Source organism: Simochromis diagramma, unplaced genomic scaffold (genome assembly GCF_900408965.1).
Source record: "Simochromis diagramma unplaced genomic scaffold, fSimDia1.1 OVJJ01000337.1, whole genome shotgun sequence".
NCBI lineage: Eukaryota > Metazoa > Chordata > Actinopteri > Cichliformes > Cichlidae > Simochromis > Simochromis diagramma.
In genome coordinates, this window is record NW_024386982.1 from 701,730 (window position 1) to 721,445 (window position 19,716).

At 40.6% G+C, this 19,716-nt stretch overlaps 2 protein-coding genes and 1 non-coding gene across 4 annotated transcripts; 2 read left to right on the forward strand and 1 right to left on the reverse strand.

Moving 5' to 3' along the window:
* The first annotated feature begins 42 nt into the window (after window positions 1-42).
* Window positions 43-114, forward strand: trnaq-cug. The gene has a single exon. It is a non-coding gene; the product is annotated as a tRNA-Gln (tRNA).
* A 373-nt stretch (window positions 115-487) lies between these two features.
* On the forward strand, window positions 488-9,186 carry trnau1apb (tRNA selenocysteine 1 associated protein 1b). 2 transcript variants are annotated; one of them, XM_040039530.1, is made up of 9 exons: window positions 488-641; window positions 2,484-2,581; window positions 3,244-3,343; window positions 4,144-4,196; window positions 5,120-5,248; window positions 5,719-5,835; window positions 7,225-7,528; window positions 8,016-8,061; window positions 8,161-9,186. In XM_040039530.1, the coding sequence occupies exons 1-9, from the start codon at window positions 603-605 to the stop codon at window positions 8,295-8,297; spliced, it is 1,023 nt and encodes a 340-aa protein (XP_039895464.1). In that variant the 5' UTR covers window positions 488-602; the 3' UTR covers window positions 8,298-9,186. The 2 variants fall into 2 exon arrangements, with proteins under 2 accessions (XP_039895464.1, XP_039895465.1); XM_040039531.1 differs by having other exon boundaries at window positions 8,019-8,061.
* Window positions 9,187-11,702: 2,516 nt separating this feature from the next.
* On the reverse strand, window positions 11,703-14,453 carry fitm1l (fat storage inducing transmembrane protein 1, like). Its single transcript, XM_040039532.1, has 2 exons — window positions 12,598-14,453; window positions 11,703-12,461 (listed from the first exon to the last, which is right to left on the reverse strand). The coding sequence occupies exons 1-2, from the start codon at window positions 12,774-12,776 to the stop codon at window positions 11,774-11,776; spliced, it is 867 nt and encodes a 288-aa protein (XP_039895466.1). The 5' UTR covers window positions 12,777-14,453; the 3' UTR covers window positions 11,703-11,773.
* Window positions 14,454-19,716: the final 5,263 nt, after the last annotated feature.

Genomic DNA, 19,716 nt, shown 5'->3' on the forward strand with positions numbered 1-19,716 from the left:
GAAGACAAAGTGTTTGAATACATCGCTGGTTTTAAGCGTGGTGGTTCCATGGTGTAATGGTTAGCACTCTGGACTCTGAATCCAGCGATCCGAGTTCAAATCTCGGTGGAACCTGGTTCTTTTTAAGCTGCATGTCAAGTTAACTCGGACGGATCTGTAATAAATACAGTTGTGGAAATAAAATATGAAATATTCCAGCGAGGAAAGTGTGACAATATTTTTTTTATGAGGACCAACTTTTGGCCTGCGCAATGCGTCCATATCACACATGTCCGACGCCTTGATATATTTATTTTCACCTTGTAGACCTCGAAATGCTACCAAATGTCAATATAAATTAATCAAGGCACATGTATTTGTGTGATTATTAATTTGACTTATTTCCCAATTCTGACTATTTCGACCTATGGTCTACGCCAGCTACAATAGTTTCGAGTGAGACTTTTAATTTGAAAAGACCGGAGCACACGTCTGCTGGCTAAGGCGGAAGTGGAATAACGAATGGCCGTGTCCAGTGTGACCGTGTAGATAACTTTAATATTTAACAAAACATTTGCTTTTTGTACCACGAATATATACTCTTACCATCTTATCTCGCATCCATGATGTTCAACAGACAGACGAGTCTCTGGATGGGTGATGTATGTTTGAAATCCATGTTTCTGTGTGTGATCTTAGCTTAGCTATGTGTGGCGATTGCTAGCTAGGTTGAGTTAGGGTAACCTACTACTTGTAAAATGTTGGACTAAACTGTCTTCCAGTGTACACAGTTTGAAAAGATTTGGTGTAACATAATTCAATAATACCACATATTAACGATTAACGACGATAAGTCATCAAACAACTCTAATGTCTACGTTATTGTCTGTGGCCAGGCTCCTCCTCGTATTGTGGCGAGCTTTAGCAAGTGATGCGAGCTAATCATTAAAGTTTAAATATAACGCCAACAAAGATTAACAGATTAAGCCGTAAAAAGTGCCACACACAAAATTATTCTCTAAACTCAAAGTTGGTATAGGGTTAAGCGAAAGGACAATTTTTTTTTATTTTTTTTTTAGTTTGGAAAAAAAAAAAAACCCAAAAAACAACCTCGGTCTGGAGGCGCGCTGTGCCTGTGCTAAAGACACACAGATGATCGATCAAATTCAAATTTTATTTGTCACACACACACACACACACACACACACACACCCATACACAGTATGACATGGGGGTGAAATGCTTGTAGCTGTGCAATGCCCGACCATTAAATGACAGAAAAAAGTTTTACAGTATTTACAATTTACAGGTTACTACAAAAATTTACAAATTAACTTAGAAATTTACAGTAAAAAAATGTGCAAATAGCAGAAAGAGATTATAAAGATTATAAATTATAGGAAGTTTAATCAGTTTTATTGGTTGTGCATTGTGACTTTTGCTGTGGGTTTGGGCGACACCAAAATCCCAAATGTGTCGCTTTTTGTCAGTCATGTTAGTTGTGCATTTTCTCATGTGATTTCGAAACCGCTTAATTACATAGGAATGCTAAAATGAGGTTTAATTTGTGTGTTTGGTTATTTTATTAAATATTCTGTAGTAGCTTCTGTAGTAGAAACAAGTGTCAGTTAGGCTACGTTCACACTGCAGGTCTTAATGCTCAATTCTGATTTTTTGATCAAATCCAATTTTTTTGTCTGCTTGTTCACACTACAAATAAAATGTGACAGCAAACGCGCTCTAGTGTGAACCCTCAAAGCGGCCCGCATGCGCAAAAGAAGACGTCACACACGACGCGCTCTGTTTAGACCCAGAGCAAACAGTATTGTTTGACTTATGGCCCTTAATGTAAAGACTTGTTTCGGACTTTACGTTTCCCAATTTTGCTTTAAGTTATAAAGTTATTTTGTTATTTACATTTGGCCTAATAATGATCCTTATTGCTGTTTTAGAGAGGAGCGGTGCTTCAAAGGATAGTTGCAGATTTCTGTCAGAATCTGCAGATTATACAGTACAAATAAAATGTTCACGTTTCTCCAACGTCGTCTTCCCAACAGTTTCACTGACCTCTACACTGGATGGCCAGGAAGCGTTCACGATGTCTTCTCCAGCGCTGATAATTGGCATCTGTCTTGTGTCAGTGACGTAAAAGACGGATTTAATGCGACATGACCGTTCAAACAGCAGTCGCTTTCTAAAACATCAGATATGTATCGGATTCAGTACCACATACGAGAGTGACCCAGATCGGTTTTGAAAATATCGGATTTGTGCTGTTCACACTGTCATACCATGATCGGATATGGGTCGCATAGGGTCAAAAAAGTCGCATTTGATACGCTTTCGCCTGCAGTGTGAACGTAGCCTTAGAACAAAGAGCCATGCTTTGTTGCATTGTACTGTATTACTGTGTAATAACATACAGTAAATCATAAACATGCATTGTATTATATTGCACAGAACCTAATGTGGTGCATATGATGTTTCTTTGTATTTGTGTGTAGCTCGACCCATATATGGATGAGAACTTCATCAAACAGGCCTTTAGTGCTATGGGAGAGTCTCCATTTGGGGTCAAGATCATCACTCACAGGATAACAGGGTAGGATATATGCATCAGCCTAAATGTATATGTATTAACTCCGCTAGACCACTGAAGTTCTGCTGTGGTATCTGCACCAAGATGTTACCAACAGATCCTTTAAATGATGGAGGCCACACCTCACAACTTGCAGAACTTAGACTTGTTTGTCCAGCACATCCCACAGATGCTTGATTGGATTGAGATCTGGGGAATTTGGGAGCCAAGTGAACACCTCAAATTCATTGCTGTGTTCCTGTTCCTGTTATCAGGGTGCATTATCCTCCTGAAATAGCCACACAGCCATCAGGAAAAAGAGTTACCATGAAAGGTTGCACACGGTCTGCAGCACTCATTAGATAGGCGGCAAGTGTCAAAGAGACATTCACATGGATGGCAGGACCCAAAGTTTCCCCGAAGAATATCGCACAAAGCATTACTCCACTCTCTCAAATTCTAAGCGTTGCCCATTTCTCCTGCTTGTAACACATCAACTTTGAGGACAAAATGTTCAGTGGCTCCCTAATATATCACCCACCAACAGGTGCCATGATGAAAAGATAATGAGTGCTATTCATTTCATATGTTAGTGGTCATAATGTTATGCCTGATCTGTCTGCGTTTTTCCCGCCTCTTTCTCGTTCAACACTAAAAGTAGCTAACGGTTCTGTTCTCTTGTGCAGCGGTTCAGCAGGATACTGTTTTGTGGAGCTGGCAGATGAAGCGAGTGTGGAGCGGTGTGTCCAGAGACTCAACGGGAAACTGGTTCCTGGATCAAACCCGGTCAGTTCTGTAGTGCAGTTGATATTTACTCACATATATTATTCATCATTATTATTTCATCATAAATACAAAAATATTGTTGACATGTAATACCGCCTTCCTTTTTCAGTAGAATTATCAAACAGTACTTAACTGTTGATCTGTGGATAGTGGAGCTCAACTAGTCTTGGTCCTGCTTTGTTAGGACAGAAACACAGTGTTAGGTGCTTAGGAGTCAGTTTAACATCCTGTTGTTATTGTCTCTGTGAACACACCAGATTTTTGTTGCTCTTAGTGCTGTCACTGTGATGATTTCCCTGTCAGTTTAAACCAGTTTTATCAAGAAGCAAAACTAGTTAAACATCATGTTAAGTGCAGCTGTCTCATACTAACTGCAGAGACGGCTGGTCCAGTTAAGTCTGGTGATGCAAGACAAAAAAAGGCATCCCATCTTTCAAATTTCAGTTCCAAGTGGTTTGGGAAGTTGTGAGCTTTAGCTGCTTGCTCCTTGGTTTGAAATGCTTTTGGCCCCGTGGGCTGGCCAAGCTACTGGGCTCCCCTGTTCACTGGGCTGTATCTGCTGCTGAAGGTGGCTAAGAGGCTTGTACATGAATGTACTTTGTTTGAAGCTGGTGAATAGAGTCTCTGGTAGGAACTAACTGAGGAATGGGCTAAAGGCTGGTCTGGGTGGTGGAGGTATGTAAACCCAAATAACAACCATAGTAACTCCACTTTTTATTTCCAGCAATATCAGTGCTATACTACATGTCTTTGGTGTGTCTGCCTAGCTTAGTGTGTGTTCTTTCTCTTCCTTTGTGCAGCCCCGGAAGTTTAAGCTAAACTATGCCACCTATGGGAAACGGCCAGAAGCAGGGTAAGGCTTTACTTCCATTCAGTCTTTGTTTGCTACATAACTCCAAACTTTTGGAGGCAGTTTTCTGTAGAATTTAGTTCCTCCAGCTAACTTGTCTAGCTGGAGGAAGAGAGGGCACAGAAAAGAGGAACGAAAACAACGGACGGCAATCGGGGCAAAAAATAAATGAGAACAGAGAGAAGATAGAAGTTAATGACATGCAGCAGTGGCATACAGGTCCATACATTTTTGGACAATAACAGTTTTCTATTGATTTATTTTGTTTTACCCTGAGCCATAAAAGGCTGCTGGGGTGTTGCCATCACCTTGCCAGGTGGGTGGGCGGGCAACATGGGCCACCCACCCTGAGAACGAAGCACCGTAGGAGTTTCAAATTAAGGCCTCTGACCTTGACCTTGAGGTCAAAAAATCTGGTGAATGCAATAACTCAAGAAGGAAGTCATCTAGGATTTTAAAATTGATACTATAGGTATATAGTAAAATGGTTGTAATTCATAAGCGATTAACACAACACTTCACTTGAACACCTCGAATTAAAGCTGAAAGCCTCCACGTCAATCACATTTTGATTGCTTAATTTAAAATCCACTGTGGTGGTGTGTAGAAGCAACGTGACAAAAAAAATGTTGTCCATGAACTTCTGGCCCTCATTGTATAAACAGTGAAAGCTGAGGGTGACATGCATCATGGGAGGGGGTCCAGATTGTATTATAGGTAGGAAATGGGCAATTACAATTTTATGATCTAAAACTGAACAAAGTTGTTCCGTAAATTATCCAGCTTCCAGTACACTTCCTGTTTAAATACGAAGGATAACTTGCATAACAGTCCATAACATAAGTGGGATGTGGGCTAAAGCAGTCAACATATCAGTCTATCAGTCTATCATACTGAGTAAGAATATTTGATCTTGCTTCTCTCAGGCCAGAGTTCTCAGTTTTCGTGGGCGACTTGGCTTCTGAGATAGATGACTTCCAGCTGCATCAAGTTTTTAAGAAGTACCCTTCATGCAAAGGAGCCAAAGTAGTCACCGACCAGTATGGATACTCAAGGTACGTCAGCTCATTGAGGTGCACGTGACAGCAGCAGCAGTATTATTCTGTTTGACTGTGAATTTTGTATTTCTTCCTATAGTATGATGTATTGCCTTCTTGTATGAATGTTGTAAGAGTATACTGTAATATTTTTTTTCTGTTTTCTGTGCTATAATAATGATTTGGATAGCAGTGCTATGGACGTTGACCATCAGTGCATCTTCATCTATTTTCGGAAAAAAAAAAGGCTGAAGAAATGTTTTCTTGCCGTCTTAATGCTAAAACTATTGTTTTCCCCATATAGGCTAAGCAAGAGCAACTCACAATTCAAGTGATGCTACCTCATGTTAAAAGTAAAACAACAAGTTTCAGTTCTACCATAATAATACCCATTATATTCTGTTTCTCATTATAAGTGGCTATTAAATGCCAAGTATGGAGTGTGCGTTGGCGGTGCAAAGGAGGCGTAACTGTTCTCTGACTTGCAGAGGCTATGGCTTTGTCAAGTTTGGAGAGGAGAGCGAGCAGAAGAAGGCGATCGAGGAGTGCCAGGGTACAATGCTGGGAGGAAAGCCACTCAGGCTCAGTATTGCTGTTGCAAAGAGGTAAGACCCAGACAAGGATAAGAGAGAATAGAATAGAGAAAGTGCCAAAGAAAATAGGACAGAGGAATTTGGATTCACCTGAACTCAGTTTTATTTACTTGGCGCCAAACCACAACAAAAATCACCACAAGTGATTGTATATTGGTAGGCAAAGATTCTACAATAATGGAGAGGAACACCCCAACATTCATGTGATGGCCTATGAGCAAGCACTTGATGATGGAAAGGAAAAAAAACCTTTTTAACAGGAAGGAGGAAGGAGAACTCTGGCAGAACCAAGCTCAGGGAGGGCCATCTACTACAGTCGGTTGGACTGAGAGGACAGAGAAAAGCAGTGGGAGGTGGGATAAAAGACACTCTGAATAAGAGAGTCAGAGTTTAATAATGACCAATTGTTAAATGCAGAGTGCTTTATAACCATAGAGAGGGAAAAGAGGTGAGTGACCAGAGCCTAGGATGATTGTAGCACAGGGTCAGTGCTGGTGAAGGCTTCACTGAGGGCTAGCAGGACACGAGAAAGAGAAACCTGGGGTTTTTATTATTATCAGGTCTTATTTGATAGTCTTTTAGTAACCAAAAGACTGAACTAAAATCCACACTTTAAAATTCAATCTGCCTCAAAGTCAGCCTGACTGGAAAAATACAGTCATGTAAAATGAAAGTAGACCCTCTTTCGATTTCAAGATTTAGGACATAATAACATAATAGCAAGTCTTAAAATGAGTAAATGCAACCTGAGATGACCAACAATATATTATACTCTCATAATTTACAAAGAACTATGATAATAATCAAATAGATGTAGTTAAGTGTGACCACCTCTGTAAAAGCAGATGTTTTGGCAGTTTGCTGGTCTGGAGAGTTCATGTGTGTTTTAACACAAAGCTAAGAAGGTCTTAGGGAAGCAGTTATTGTTGCGCATCAGTCTGGGAAAGGTTAGAAGGCCACTTCAAAACATTCTGAAGTCAGTCATTCTCCAGTGACAAAGATTATTCACAAGTTTAAAATATTCAAGACATCTTCCCAGGAGGGGACCAGTCAAAGTCCAGACCTGCATTTTGGCTCTGTTTTTGCTAACTGACATGATGCAGTATGCCATGTGTTACTGGTTTGATGTAGTGTTTACCTAAACTTTAACACCTGCTAAGGACCCGGTTAGGTTTATTATATAGATATCCAAAAGCTTACTTAGGTGTACTTTTTATCATTACCGTATGACTGATTTATATTTGATTTGTCCGTAACAAAAGTATAGTCCAGTTTACTGTTTCAGCATATGTCTACACCTTTAAATCCATCCAGGCTCCTCTGAGACATGTTCATTCATGAAGATCTTTCATCAGATAACCTTCCAACAAACCAAAAATTGTTCTTTTTGTTGTTTTACAGCCAGAAGATGAGCAGCTACCACGGGGGCCAGGGCCAGAATTACCAGAGCAACTACAACCAGACTCAGTCTGGTTACTATGGCAGCCATAGTGGTGGAAGCCAGGGTTACTATTCTCAGTGGGGGGGCTACGACCAGTATGGTGGCTACAACAGTACCGGCTACAACAGCGGCTATGGCAGCGGCTACAACAGTGGCTACAACTACGGTTACGGAGCCTATGGATACCCACCACCAGGTCACATGATGCCACCACCTCCCATGGGGATGCCACCAATGTCCACAGACATGTCAGGAGCCGTAGAGGTAAGGGGAACACTTTCACACCAGTGCTTAAAGGAACCCTGACATTTCAGGAAGTTAGCAAAGCTTAGCAAAATGACTTTTAGCGTGAGAAACTGCTAACCTTTGCTAAAGAACAATCAGCTTCCTTCCAAAAGTTTAAGATTCTCATTTACATCATTTATCATGTTATATAGAATGCTCACAAGTAATTCATCCAAACACCAGCTCTCTTTACCCAGAATGGGCCAATTGAACAAAGCAGCTTCAGTGTAGACAGGACAAGTGACACTGCTGAGTTAACTGACTACAAACTGTTGATCTTTCACTGCCAAGTGAAAATGTTCACTGAAACATGTTCACTGTATACACCCAGTACACGTAGCACAGCTGACACATTGTCCATGTTTATATTGTGTTAATTAGTGCCATGTATTATCACATCCAGGCAGTTTTCAGATTTATTTCCATGTTTGAGAAAGTAGTTCTAATCCCTGATGTCATTCTGCAGCAGAGCCATGTGGAGGCTGAAGACATAGATGAGGATAATGCAGAAGGTAAGGCTGAGTCACATAACATTAGGGAAAAAATCTATCCAGAGAAATGTCGGAGACACTCACAGAGTGAGGATTTGCATTGTTGTTTCTTTTTTCTAGAGCCCATTCCCGAGTGTGACGTCGACCTGTGGAACAAAGATTTCATGCAGCGCAGCGAGGAGCTCTACGATGCCATGATGAATTGTCACTGGGAGGCTCTGGACTCTGTTGACTCCCCCATCCCCTCATTCTCTTGATAATGTCCCCCACCCCCCCTGAAATTTTTCATTTTTAAAAAACGTTTTTGGTTTTTTATCCCCAAAATCTTAACAACACACTGACACCTTCTAGAGGCCAGCTTTCATTTCCTGTGTCAGTTCTCACTAAGACTGATAATACAAACACGTTCCTCTTTAAACACCTAAAATATTCACAGACTTGGCTGTAACATTTACCATGTTAGCAACAAACAGCAGGTCAGTCATTATTCAGTGAAGCTGCTCTGTAGTTTATACCATCTGAGGTGCTGCAGCTGACCAGCGCTCAGAAGCTGTAGTACTGCAGACTTGAGTGTCATCCACCACCACTGAATTATGCCACTGAGGAACCAACTGTAGTTATTTGGTGATGGAATGACCAGCAGATGCACATTCAGCAACGTTGAGATTGACATCTGCAAACAAAAAGGAAAACCATGCCTTTATTGTCTTTTGTCATGTACTTCCTGTGAGTCCAGGATGATCATTAGAATTGCTTTGTACATACACAGCATCGATCCTTCTCATCTTTTTTTTTTTTTTTTTTTTTTTTTTAAATGAAGGATTTCCTGTCTTTTAGAAAAATTTCTGATAGATTATTGAACTCATTTAGGAAGAGTTGAAAACTGAGTTTACACCCTACAGAAAAACACATCAATTGGAAACGTTATCTGTTTTTCAAACAAGAAGCTCACAATCTTTCTATGTGCTAGATGAACGAGACAAACTCCCAACATGTTCGAGTGCTGTGAAAACTGTGTAAGGACTTTAACGGCTGATTTGATGTCAGACTTCGAGGCAGCCATCAACTGCTCTTTGATGGCTGAAGTTTTGTATATATTTTCTTTCTGGAGATGTTTTATCAATAAAATGAATTAAGGTGGAAAAATGTCTCTTGAGTTTGTCTTTACAGCCAATGCTGGAAGGAAAGTATTAAAATATACAGCAATAATAAAAATGCTGTTATAAGTTAAGAAGACATTCAGTTGTCTTCTTAAACTATTTATTGTATACAGAAGATGGGCGAAGAAACATCGATATTACCCACTTTAAGTCATAATGTTACCAATATGGCTACAGTAGTGTTGGTAACCGTATTTGGTGGTGTGATAAGTTATCAATAAATAGTAGTTTGCTGGGTTGCTACATCCATGAACGGTATAGGTGCATTTTGTTCTTGAAAAGCATAATAAAAATAAATCTTACATATGTCAGAACACCTGTGAGTCACACAAGGTGGGCCAGTTAGAAAAAAATAGAAAAGAAATGTACCCTCTGTACAAGGAAGGAAACTTAACTAGAGGAATATAAGGGTTGGCTCCCGAGGTTGCCATTTGTTTTGGATCCACAGCTGGAGGCCTCAATCGCCTTAATCTCTCTCTTCTGTCTTGTTTTTTGACCCAGTATTAACCATTTTTGAAGGGCTAATTGCAAAATTATCAGCGAGCAAGTGTAAGAATTTTACACACCTCTAACAATGAATAGGGGTGAATCCTAAGCCTTAGTATAATTTTAAACAGATACATACAGTGGGGCAAAAAAGTATTTAGTCAGCCACCGATTGTGCAAGTTCCCCCACTTAAAATGATGACAGAGGTCAGTAATTTGCACCAGAGGTACACTTCAACTGTGAGAGACAGAATGTGAAAAAAAAATCCATGAATTCACATGGTAGGATTTGTAAAGAATTTATTCGTAAATTAGGGTGGAAAATAAGTATTTGGTCACCTCAAACATGGAAAATCTCTGGCTCTCACAGACCCGTAACGTCTTCTGTAAGAAGCTTTTCTGTCCCCCACTCGTTACCTGTATGAATGGCACCTGTTTGAACTCATCATCTGTATAAAAGACACCTGTCCACAGCCTCAAACAGTCAGACTCCAAACTCCGCCATGGCCAAGACCAAAGAGCTTTCGAAGGACACCAGGAAAAGTATTGTAGACCTGCACCAGACTGGGAAGAGTGAATCTACAATAGGCAAGCAGCTTGGTGTGAAAAAACCAACTGTGGGAGCAATCATCAGAAAATGGAAGACATACAAGACCACTGATAATCTCCCTCGATCTGGGGCTCCACGCAAGATCTCATCCCGTGGGGTCAAAATGATCATGAGAACGGTGATCAAAGATCCCAGAACCACACGGGGGGACCTGGTGAATGACCTGCAGAGAGCTGGGACCAAAGTAACAAAGGTCACCATCAGTAACACACTACAACGGCAGGGAATCAAATCCCACAGTGCCAGACGTGTTCCGCTGCTGAAGCCAGTGCATGTCCAGGCCCGTCTGAAGTTTGCCAGAGAGCACATGGATGATACAGCAGAGGATTGGGAGAATGTCATGTGGTCAGATGAAACCAAAGTAGAACTTTTTGGTATAAACTCAACTCGTCGTGTTTGGAGGAAGAAGAATACTGAGTTGCATCCCAAGAACACCATACCTACTGTGAAGCATGGGGGTGGAAACATCATGCTATGGGGCTGTTTTTCTGCCAAGGGGACAGGACGACTGATCCGTGTTAAGGACTGAATGAATGGGGCCATGTATCGTGAGATTTTGAGCCAAAACCTCCTTCCATCAGTGAGAACTTTGTTCCCCCACTTGCCAAATCTCACTTTACATTCTTTAAAAGAAAAGATTATTTTACTTATTGTGTCCTAAACAACAGATTCAAGCTGGGTGCATTCATTAGAATTTAGATTTGACTAATATGTGTATTCTCATGTACTAATATCATTTTAATATTATATTAATATAGCGGCAGGTCCAGTTATCTATGCATAAAAATGGTTAGTAGAATTGTCCTTCAAGGAGCTGCTTTTCACTTTCTTTTTCTCTTGTACTTGAGTAAAGAAGTTTAATCACTACTCTTCAACTTTTACTGGAGTATTTTTTTTAATGCAACTATTGTACGGTTACATTGTAACCTTTGTTCTCTGAGTGAGAGACTATCGCTCCACTTCATTACATATTCCATATGTACGGGGTATGACACCATGGCCAATAGGGGTCATACCCCGTACATATGGAATATGTAACAGAGTGCAGAGATAGTCTCGCTATGATAAAGAACTGCACTTCTGCTTTAGAACAGAATGTCTATATTTTCCCACCTCTGGCTACAAGTGACACGACTGTAGCTTTTGGCACTTCTTCATTGCCTTGAAGTCCACAGCAAAAAATCTGGACAAAACAGAAAGTGAGCAAACTCGACCAAATTAATGTCTCTGTAAATCTGCTTCTATGTTCTCCATTTGTCTTTCCAGTGCTGGGTTGATTTGGCTGTCACACAATTCTAGCTTTCAAAGGAAGAGCAGATGTGAATCATCGGTTGTACATAACAGAAAAGGTAAATAAACATATTTGACATGAAAGAATTAAGAGGTCTGATTACCCACACTGTACATCTGTTTGTTTGGAATTCAATTTATTTTACAGTTAGTTCTCAAATGTTTGTTTCTTTGTTTGTTTTTTAAGTTAATTGCAGTGATCGTGATTCGGTTGTTTCAGTTGTGCATCCTCCACGTCATTACTGACAGCCTTTATGTTAAGTAGTCCCAAACCAGGCCTCCCGGGGCAGTACCAGCTGGGCCCCAGGCGGTACCAGCCCTGATATAGTCCTCTCCAGCTGAGACAGCCAAGAGCACCCCCCAGCAGCTGGGTGGGGAACTGAGGAAAGTAAGCTAAGAGACAGAGCAACAAGAAGATCCAGAGCCAGAGCAGAAGAACACAGAACAGAAAGAGGATTCTCAGTGGGGCATCTGAGATTCCCCCAAGGCTCAAATAAGGTCCAAACACAGCTGTTTCCTCTACCAGCAGCAGGCAGCAAAGGCAGAGAAGGAAAATGTCTTCAGAAACCTCATATCCCCTCCACAGCATTCCAGCTTTCAGACACTCAGACTTGCTCTCCCCCTCTCGCAGCACCAGCAGAGTCTGGCCATTTGTGACCACTGTTCCAGCTTCTAAAGGTTCATAGCAGCTTCCTGTGGCATTCTCCAGGAGGTCCAAGAGTTTGCAAAAACCAAGCCATAGTCCACCGGCCACCGCAAGCCGTGAGAGGTGGCGGATGGAGAGAGACAGGGAACGACGGACGGAAAAGGAGAGGAGGAAAACAAAAGAGCCAACAAAGATGCAGGTCCAACCCCAACCAGAGTGCAAGAACATCCTGGAAGAAGGAGAACAGAGATGAGAGCAGTGGAGACAGGACGTGATGGAAGAAGAAATTATATCGACTGAATATGAAATATTAAATATCAGGACAGGACAAAGTTGACAGGAAGTGTAACAGGAAGCAGTCTCACCTGTAGAGGAAGTGATTCTTCTTGGCAAAGATGCTGTGGTGAGACACCCAAAGACTCAGCATGGGACCGAACATCACCAGTGCTGACAACAACAGGTGGAAGTGCCGCCGGAACAAGGTGGTACCCATAAACCTGGCTGCCAGGTCTGTCAGGACTACAAGGACTGTGCTGAGGAACATTTGGACCAAAATGCTGACTGAATTTCAAATAATATACAAAAGCCACCTGCTGCTCGCTGTGTTTGTGCAGATTATCCACCTCAGACCCAACAGTGTTCACTGTTTCATGTGATGAATCTGTAATCCTCTACAGAATGCATGTAACGCTAACCACACATTACATTTGCAGAAGAATTCAAGAAGAAACAAGAAGAATTCACCATCTTATGTAGTCCAGGAGATAGTAGCAATGACCAGACAAATGCAAATGCACAATAAAGTCACTGAATTTGGGGAAACAAACTGCAGTTTTCAAAGATTAGATCCATTGGAGCATGATTATTAATGATGATTGATCCTCCAGAAATCCACTGTTGCTTAGGGGTGTGATAAAAGTCCACTAATGTTAGCTGCTGTGACGTTAGTATTTACTTCCAGGGATATGTATGAATGAATTGACAACCCATGAAATCCAGCCCTAAAATTCTTCAGTCCAGCAGGCACTTCTACTGAGTCAGGGAAGTTTGCTGTTCTCCATTCACAGCTTTAGTTCAGAGCTGAGTGAGCTTCTGTTGAAGAAGTTCTCTCCTTCCTGGTTTCCTGCCATGCGACTGTGAGACTGTGCGTTTGTCACTGGTCACGCCTGCACTGATTCTTCAAAAATGCAGTGTCAACCCAGCTGTGACACTCAGAGACATCCCATAGTTGTAGCTCCAGAATACTCTTCTGCTATCTTCAGTGTAACAGTAGCTTCTCCCTCAGTGCTCTTGTCATTCACAACCACCCAATATGTACATAGTGTGCTCTTACCCGTGTCACATTGCTCATATTGGAGTAGCTGAAGGTCGAACCACTGACATGGATTCCTTGACAGTAAAATGAATATCATAGGGTTTCAGATTATTCACATTAATGCAAAGCAAAGTTAAAGGGTGAGAGTAGACTGAGCAATGCTGACTTGAGCAACGTCATGAACCAGAAGTGACATCAATTAAATTAAATGTGTCACATTATGTGTGTGTTTGTATGTGTCCTGGTGTATTAATAGCTATAACCTTTGTACTGTATCTGAGCTGAGGCTCAGCTGCTGTAGAAGTCTGTCTCTGTCAATCACTTGCTGTCCTTTCTTGCTCTCCGCGGTCTGCTGTCATTCTGTTTCATTTAGTTTCTTTAATTGAGCCAAATTGACCAAGGCACTTCTGTCCTCTCAGCACCCAGTCACTTAAAGTCCACAGAGCTCTCTCTGTAACAATTTCTGTTATACACAGTGATCCTTCAACTCTTAGTGGCTCTTACATCATACCAATAAATGGCACTATTATTATTATTGTTATTGTTGTTGTTGTTGTTACGTTGTACTGTTGTGCTGTTTTAGCATGCTCTAAATAAGTCCAGTTTTTCTTATTTTTTTCTTATAATTTCATCTGCATTGGTTGTTATTAAGTCTTTGTTTTTGTTTACTTTTTAAATATATAGCTGTTTTGCTTTTTAGTCAGATTAATTTTCAGTTATATTCATGCTACATATCAACTGTATGCCATTCTGTAAACTTCACTTTCATTTTAAGCAGCACTAGATCTTTCCTGCTTAGCAGTCTCAGTGTTGTTGCATTAATTACTTACAGTCAATAGCTTTGTCTTCAATGTAGACTTCATAGAAAATTAGTTCTGATAAATTCAATATTTTGGGAAATACATTACATAACTGTAACCAGCATCTTAATGAAAGACCAAGACAGACTTTTAATTCATTTGAAAGCCTGATGCTTAGCCTCGTCCACCCCAGCTGTGAAACTCAGAAACCAGTCTTACTTGTTACCATCTATCGTCCACCTGGGCCTTACACAGAGTTTGTCTGATTTCTCAGACTTTTTATCTGATTTAGTTCTGAGCTCAGATAAAATAATTATTGTGGGTGATTTTAACATCCATGTAGATGCTAAAAATGACAGCCTCAACATGGCATTTAATCTGTTATTAGACTCAATTGGTTTCTCTCAAAATGTAAAAGAACCCACCCACCACTTTAATCACACTCTAGATCTTGTTTTAACATATGGCATAGAAACTGAACATTTAACAGTGTTTCCTGAAAACTCTCTCCTGTCTGATCATTTCCTGATAACATTTACATTTACAATAATTGATTACACAGCGGTGGAGAGTAGACTTTATCACAGTAGATGTCTTTCTGAAGGCGCTGTAACTAAGTTTAAGAATATAATCCACCCACTGTTATCATCTTCAATGCCCTGTACCAACACAGAGCAGAGCAGCTATCTGAACGCTACCCCAACAGAGGTCGATTATCTTGTTAATAATTTCACCTCCTCACTACGTACGACTCTGGATACTGTAGCTCCAGTGAAAACTAAGGTCTCTAATCAGAAGTACCTGACTCCGTGGTATAATTCTCAAACACGTAGCCTAAAGCAGATGACTCGTAATCTGGAGAGGAAATGGCATGTCACAAATTTAGAGGATCATCATTTAGCCTGGAGAAATAGTTTGCTGCTTTATAAGAAAGCCCTCCGCAAAGACAGAACATCTTACTATTCATCACTGATTGAAGTAAATAAGAACAACCCCAGGTTTCTCTTCAGCACTGTAGCCAGGCTGACAAAAAGTCAGAGCTCTTTTGAGCCAACAATCCCTTTAACGTTAACTAGTAATGACTTCATGAACTTCTTCACAAATAAAATTTTTATCATTAGAGAAAAAATTACCAATAATCATCTGTAATATTATCTATAGCTACTCTTAGTACCATTGATGTTAAGTTAGACTCTTTTTCTCTAATTGATCTTTCTGAGTTAACTTCAATAATTACTTCCTCCAAACCATCAACGTGTCTTTTAGACCCCATTCCTACAAAACTGCTCAAAGAAGTCCTGCCATTAATTAATTCTTCGATCTTAAATATGATCAACCTATCTCTAATAATCGGCTATGTACCACAGGCCTTCAAGCTAGCTGTAGTTAAACCTTTACTCAAAAAGCCATCTCTAGACCCAGCAGTCTTAGCTAATTATAGGCCAATCTCCAACCTTCCTTTCATATCAAAAATCCTTGAAAGAGTAGTTGTCAAACAGCTAACAGATCATCTGCAGAGGAATGGTTTATTTGAAGAGTTTCAGTCAGGTTTCAGAGCTCATCACAGCACAGAAACAGCTTTAGTGAAGGTTACAAATGATCTTCTTATGGCCTCTGACAGTGGACTCATCTCTGTGCTTGTCCTGCTTGACCTCAGTGCAGCATTCGATACTGTCGACCATAATATCCTATTAGAGCGATTAGAACATGCTGTAGGTATTACAGGTACTGCACTGCAGTGGTTTGTATCATATCTATCTAATAGACTCCAGTTTGTTCATGTAAATGGAGAGTCCTCTTCACACATTGAGGTTAATTATGGAGTTCCACAGGGTTCAGTGCTAGGACCAATTCTGTTTACATTATACATGCTTCCCTTAGGCAGTATCATTAGAAGACATAGCATAAATTTTCACTGCTATGCAGATGACACCCAGCTCTATCTGTCCATGAAGCCAGATAACACACACCAATTAGTTAAACTGCAGGAATGTCTTAAAGACATAAAGACCTGGATGGCCGCTAACTTTCTGCTTCTTAATTCAGATAAAACTGAGGTTATTGTACTCGGCCCTGAAAATCTTAGAAATATGGTATCTAATCAGATTCTTACTCTGGATGGCATTACCTTGGCCTCCAGTAACGCTGTGAGGAACCTTGGAGTCATTTTTGACCAGGACATGTCCTTCAACGCACATATTAAACAAATATGTAAGACTGCGTTCTTCCATTTGCGCAACATCTCTAAAATTAGAAATATCCTGTCTCAGAGTGATGCTGAAAAACTAGTTCATGCTTTTATTACTTCCAGGCTGAACTACTGTAATTCATTATTATCAGGATGTCCAAAAAACTCACTGAAAAGCCTTCAGCTAATCCAAAATGCTGCAGCAAGAGTACTGACAGGGACTAGAAAGAGAGAGCATATTTCTCCTGTTTTGGCTTCCCTTCATTGGCTTCCTGTTAAATCCAGAATTGAATTCAAAATCCTGCTCCTCACATACAAGGTCTTAAATAATCAGGCCCCATCTTATCTCAATGACCTTGTAGTACCATATCACCCTATTAGAGCACTTCGCTCTCGCTCTGCAGGCCTACTTGTTGTTCCTAGAGTATTTAAAAGTAGAATGGGAGGGAGAGCCTTCAGTTTTCAGGCCCCTCTTCTGTGGAACCAGCTTCCAGTTTGGATTCGGGAGACAGACACTATCTCTACTTTTAAGATTAGGCTTAAAACTTTCCTTTTTGCTAAAGCATAGTCCCTGCAGAATAGCGAACAGTTAATGGGTCACTTTAAACTTAGAGCCAATCCTCCCTTAGTTATGCTGCAATAGACGTAGGCTGCCGTGGGATTCCCATAATGCATTGAGTTTTTCCTTTCCAGTCACCTTTCTCACTCACTATGTATTAACAGACCTCTCTGCATTGAATCATATCTGTTATTAACCTCTGTCTCTCTTCCACAGCATGTCTTTTATCCTGTCTTCCTTCTCTCACCCCAACCGGTCACAGCAGATGGCCGCCCCTCCCTGAGCCTGGTTCTGCCGGAGGTTTCTTCCTGTTAAAAGGGAGTTTTTCCTTCCCACTGTTGCCAAAGTGCTTGCTCATAGGGGGTCATGTGATTGTTGGTTTTTTTTCTCTGTATCTATGAAGCGCCTTGAGGCGACTTATGTTGTGATTTGGCGCTATATAAATAAAATTGAATTGAATTGAATTGAATCTTGTGAGCAGGCTTTGTTGATGAAATCCATGACATGAAAGGATCTGAATCACACTTTTTGATACCTGACCAAGACTACATTTAGTGTGCTGAGTAAGTTACAAAACATGTTTGTGTTCTAGGAGTATCGTTACAGGCCACAGTATTCCCCCTCTGTCTTTTTATGTCACTGTAACTCTTTCAGCATGTTCTTATTTAAGCCCTTGTTCAAGATTGGTGCCTACTGTCAGTCCTGCCTCCTGTACTGAACCAATGGTCCAGTGCAATCCTCCAATGAAGCTGGACAGCCTATGTCAAGACAACACTAATGCATCATTAAGATTAGTCTGCTAGAAGCAATGAATAGTGGATAAGCTCCGATGAATGGATAAACAATTAAAATAGAAAGCTTCAACTATATATAAAACTATAGTTTTATAGTTTTTGTAAGCATGAAAAAAATGATGAGAACTCAATCAGCCGCTGAAATATGTTTAGTATTTTTATTTACTCTCATTGTATTACCTAAATTAATGTCTCTATTAGTGTGTGTGTTTCTGTGTTATGTGTTGTTACACTGTAACACCGTCTGATTTACAGGTGTATAATTTTACACAGACTGCCGCATCTCTCTGCACTGTTCAATATTTTGGCTAATGTACATATTCAGCATGAACAAATATGAGTGAATAATTGAAAAATACTTTATCTGAGATGTGGCAAATTCTTTTGTTACAGCAGTTGAAATGATGATGAAATCAGGTTCATCTTCCTTTAACTTATTATTTGACCATTCATCTGCATTGTTACTTCTATCCCGAGCAGCTCCACCATCGTGAGATGATTTCCACATGATTGCAAACAACAGCGTTTGTAAGATAGGTAATTCAGAGAGGTAGATTCAGTGGCGCAGTCTGTAGCGCAACAGCACTCCCAAGAGCAATACGGAGACCCTCTGTGCTTGGATTTCATTATTGTAGTGCTGCTGACATCTACAGGAAAAGCTTTTTTTTACTTGAAAGAATCCCCCACCCCACGCGTCTTAAAAAAATGTGGATTATTGAGAGTCAATGAGAACCATTATCTTGTTGTTAGAGCTACGCTTTTTTAATATTCAGTTTGGAGAACTGGAGTTTTGACTGAAGAGCGATCTGTTGAAGGTTATTTGTATTTGAATACGCATTATTGGACAATCAACATTAGCCTAAAATTAAATATGGAGAAATGTTGTTTTGAGACTGTCATGGTCCATCTATTTATACAGAGCCAAAGCACAGCAACAGTCTCCTCAAGGGGCTTTATATTGTAAGGTAGACCCTACAATAATACATACATGTTTTTTTTTATGTCCTTGTTTAAACATGTGCTGTGGTGTGGTCTCACTTTGCTTGTGACTTCTTCATGTTTAGAAATATAATGGATAAAAAAAACACATTATATTTAATAATGCAAAGCACAATCTTATAATAGGTTGGTAGCATGCTTGTGCTATGAACTCCCTGCCTCCACATGCTCATGTGATCGACCAGTGGACAGGTACATTTATATATAATATATTAGAACTTGGCAGCACGGTGGCACGGTGGTTAGCACTGTTGCCGCACAGCAAGAAGGTCCTGAGTTCAATTCCACCATCAGGCTGGGGTCTTTCTGTGTGCAGTTTGCATGTTCTCCCTTTGTTTGCGTGGGTTCCCTCTGGGTACTCCAGCTTCCTCCCACTGTCCAAAGACATGCAACTTGTGGGGATAGGTTAATTGGATAATCCAAATTGCCACTAGGTGTGAGTGAAAGTGAGTGTGAATGGTTGTCTGTCTCTGTGTGTTAGCCCTGTGACAGACTGGCGACCTGTCCAGGGTGTACCCTGCCTCTTGCCCTATGACAGCTGGGATAGGCTCCAGTGCCCCCTGTGACCCTGAAAAGGATAAGCGGAAGCAAATGGATGGATGGATATTAGAACTTATATGTATAGTGTATGCTTTTGAATTGGGGGTGAACAAAAACCCTGCCACTCTGTGGCTCAGCTGAGACATAACAGTTTAGTGCAACAGGTGTAATAGTCACAGTCACTTTCATGTAATAAGTAATGGACAGTATGGACCCTAAACATAACCTGAACTCAAACAAGCCTTCACCAGTCTGGTGATTTTCATTAAGTAAACTTGGTTTGTGCCCC

What these genes read in the sequence shown, in the direction of transcription:
- trnau1apb (XM_040039530.1), top strand. Translation starts at nt 603, where the DNA reads ATGATGTTCAACAGACAGACGAGTCTCTGGATGGGTGAT. An exon ending in ATCACTCACAGGATAACAGG is followed by an intron (nt 2,582 to 3,243) that starts GTAGGATATATG and finishes TCTCTTGTGCAG; the next exon opens with CGGTTCAGCAGGATACTGTT. An exon ending in AGTATTGCTGTTGCAAAGAG is followed by an intron (nt 5,836 to 7,224) that starts GTAAGACCCAGA and finishes GTTGTTTTACAG; the next exon opens with CCAGAAGATGAGCAGCTACC.
- fitm1l (XM_040039532.1), bottom strand. Translation starts at nt 12,776, where the DNA reads ATGTTCCTCAGCACAGTCCTTGTAGTCCTGACAGACCTGGCAGCCAGG. An exon ending in AAGAATCACTTCCTCTACAG is followed by an intron (nt 12,462 to 12,597) that starts GTGAGACTGCTT and finishes TCCTTCTTCCAG; the next exon opens with GATGTTCTTGCACTCTGGTT.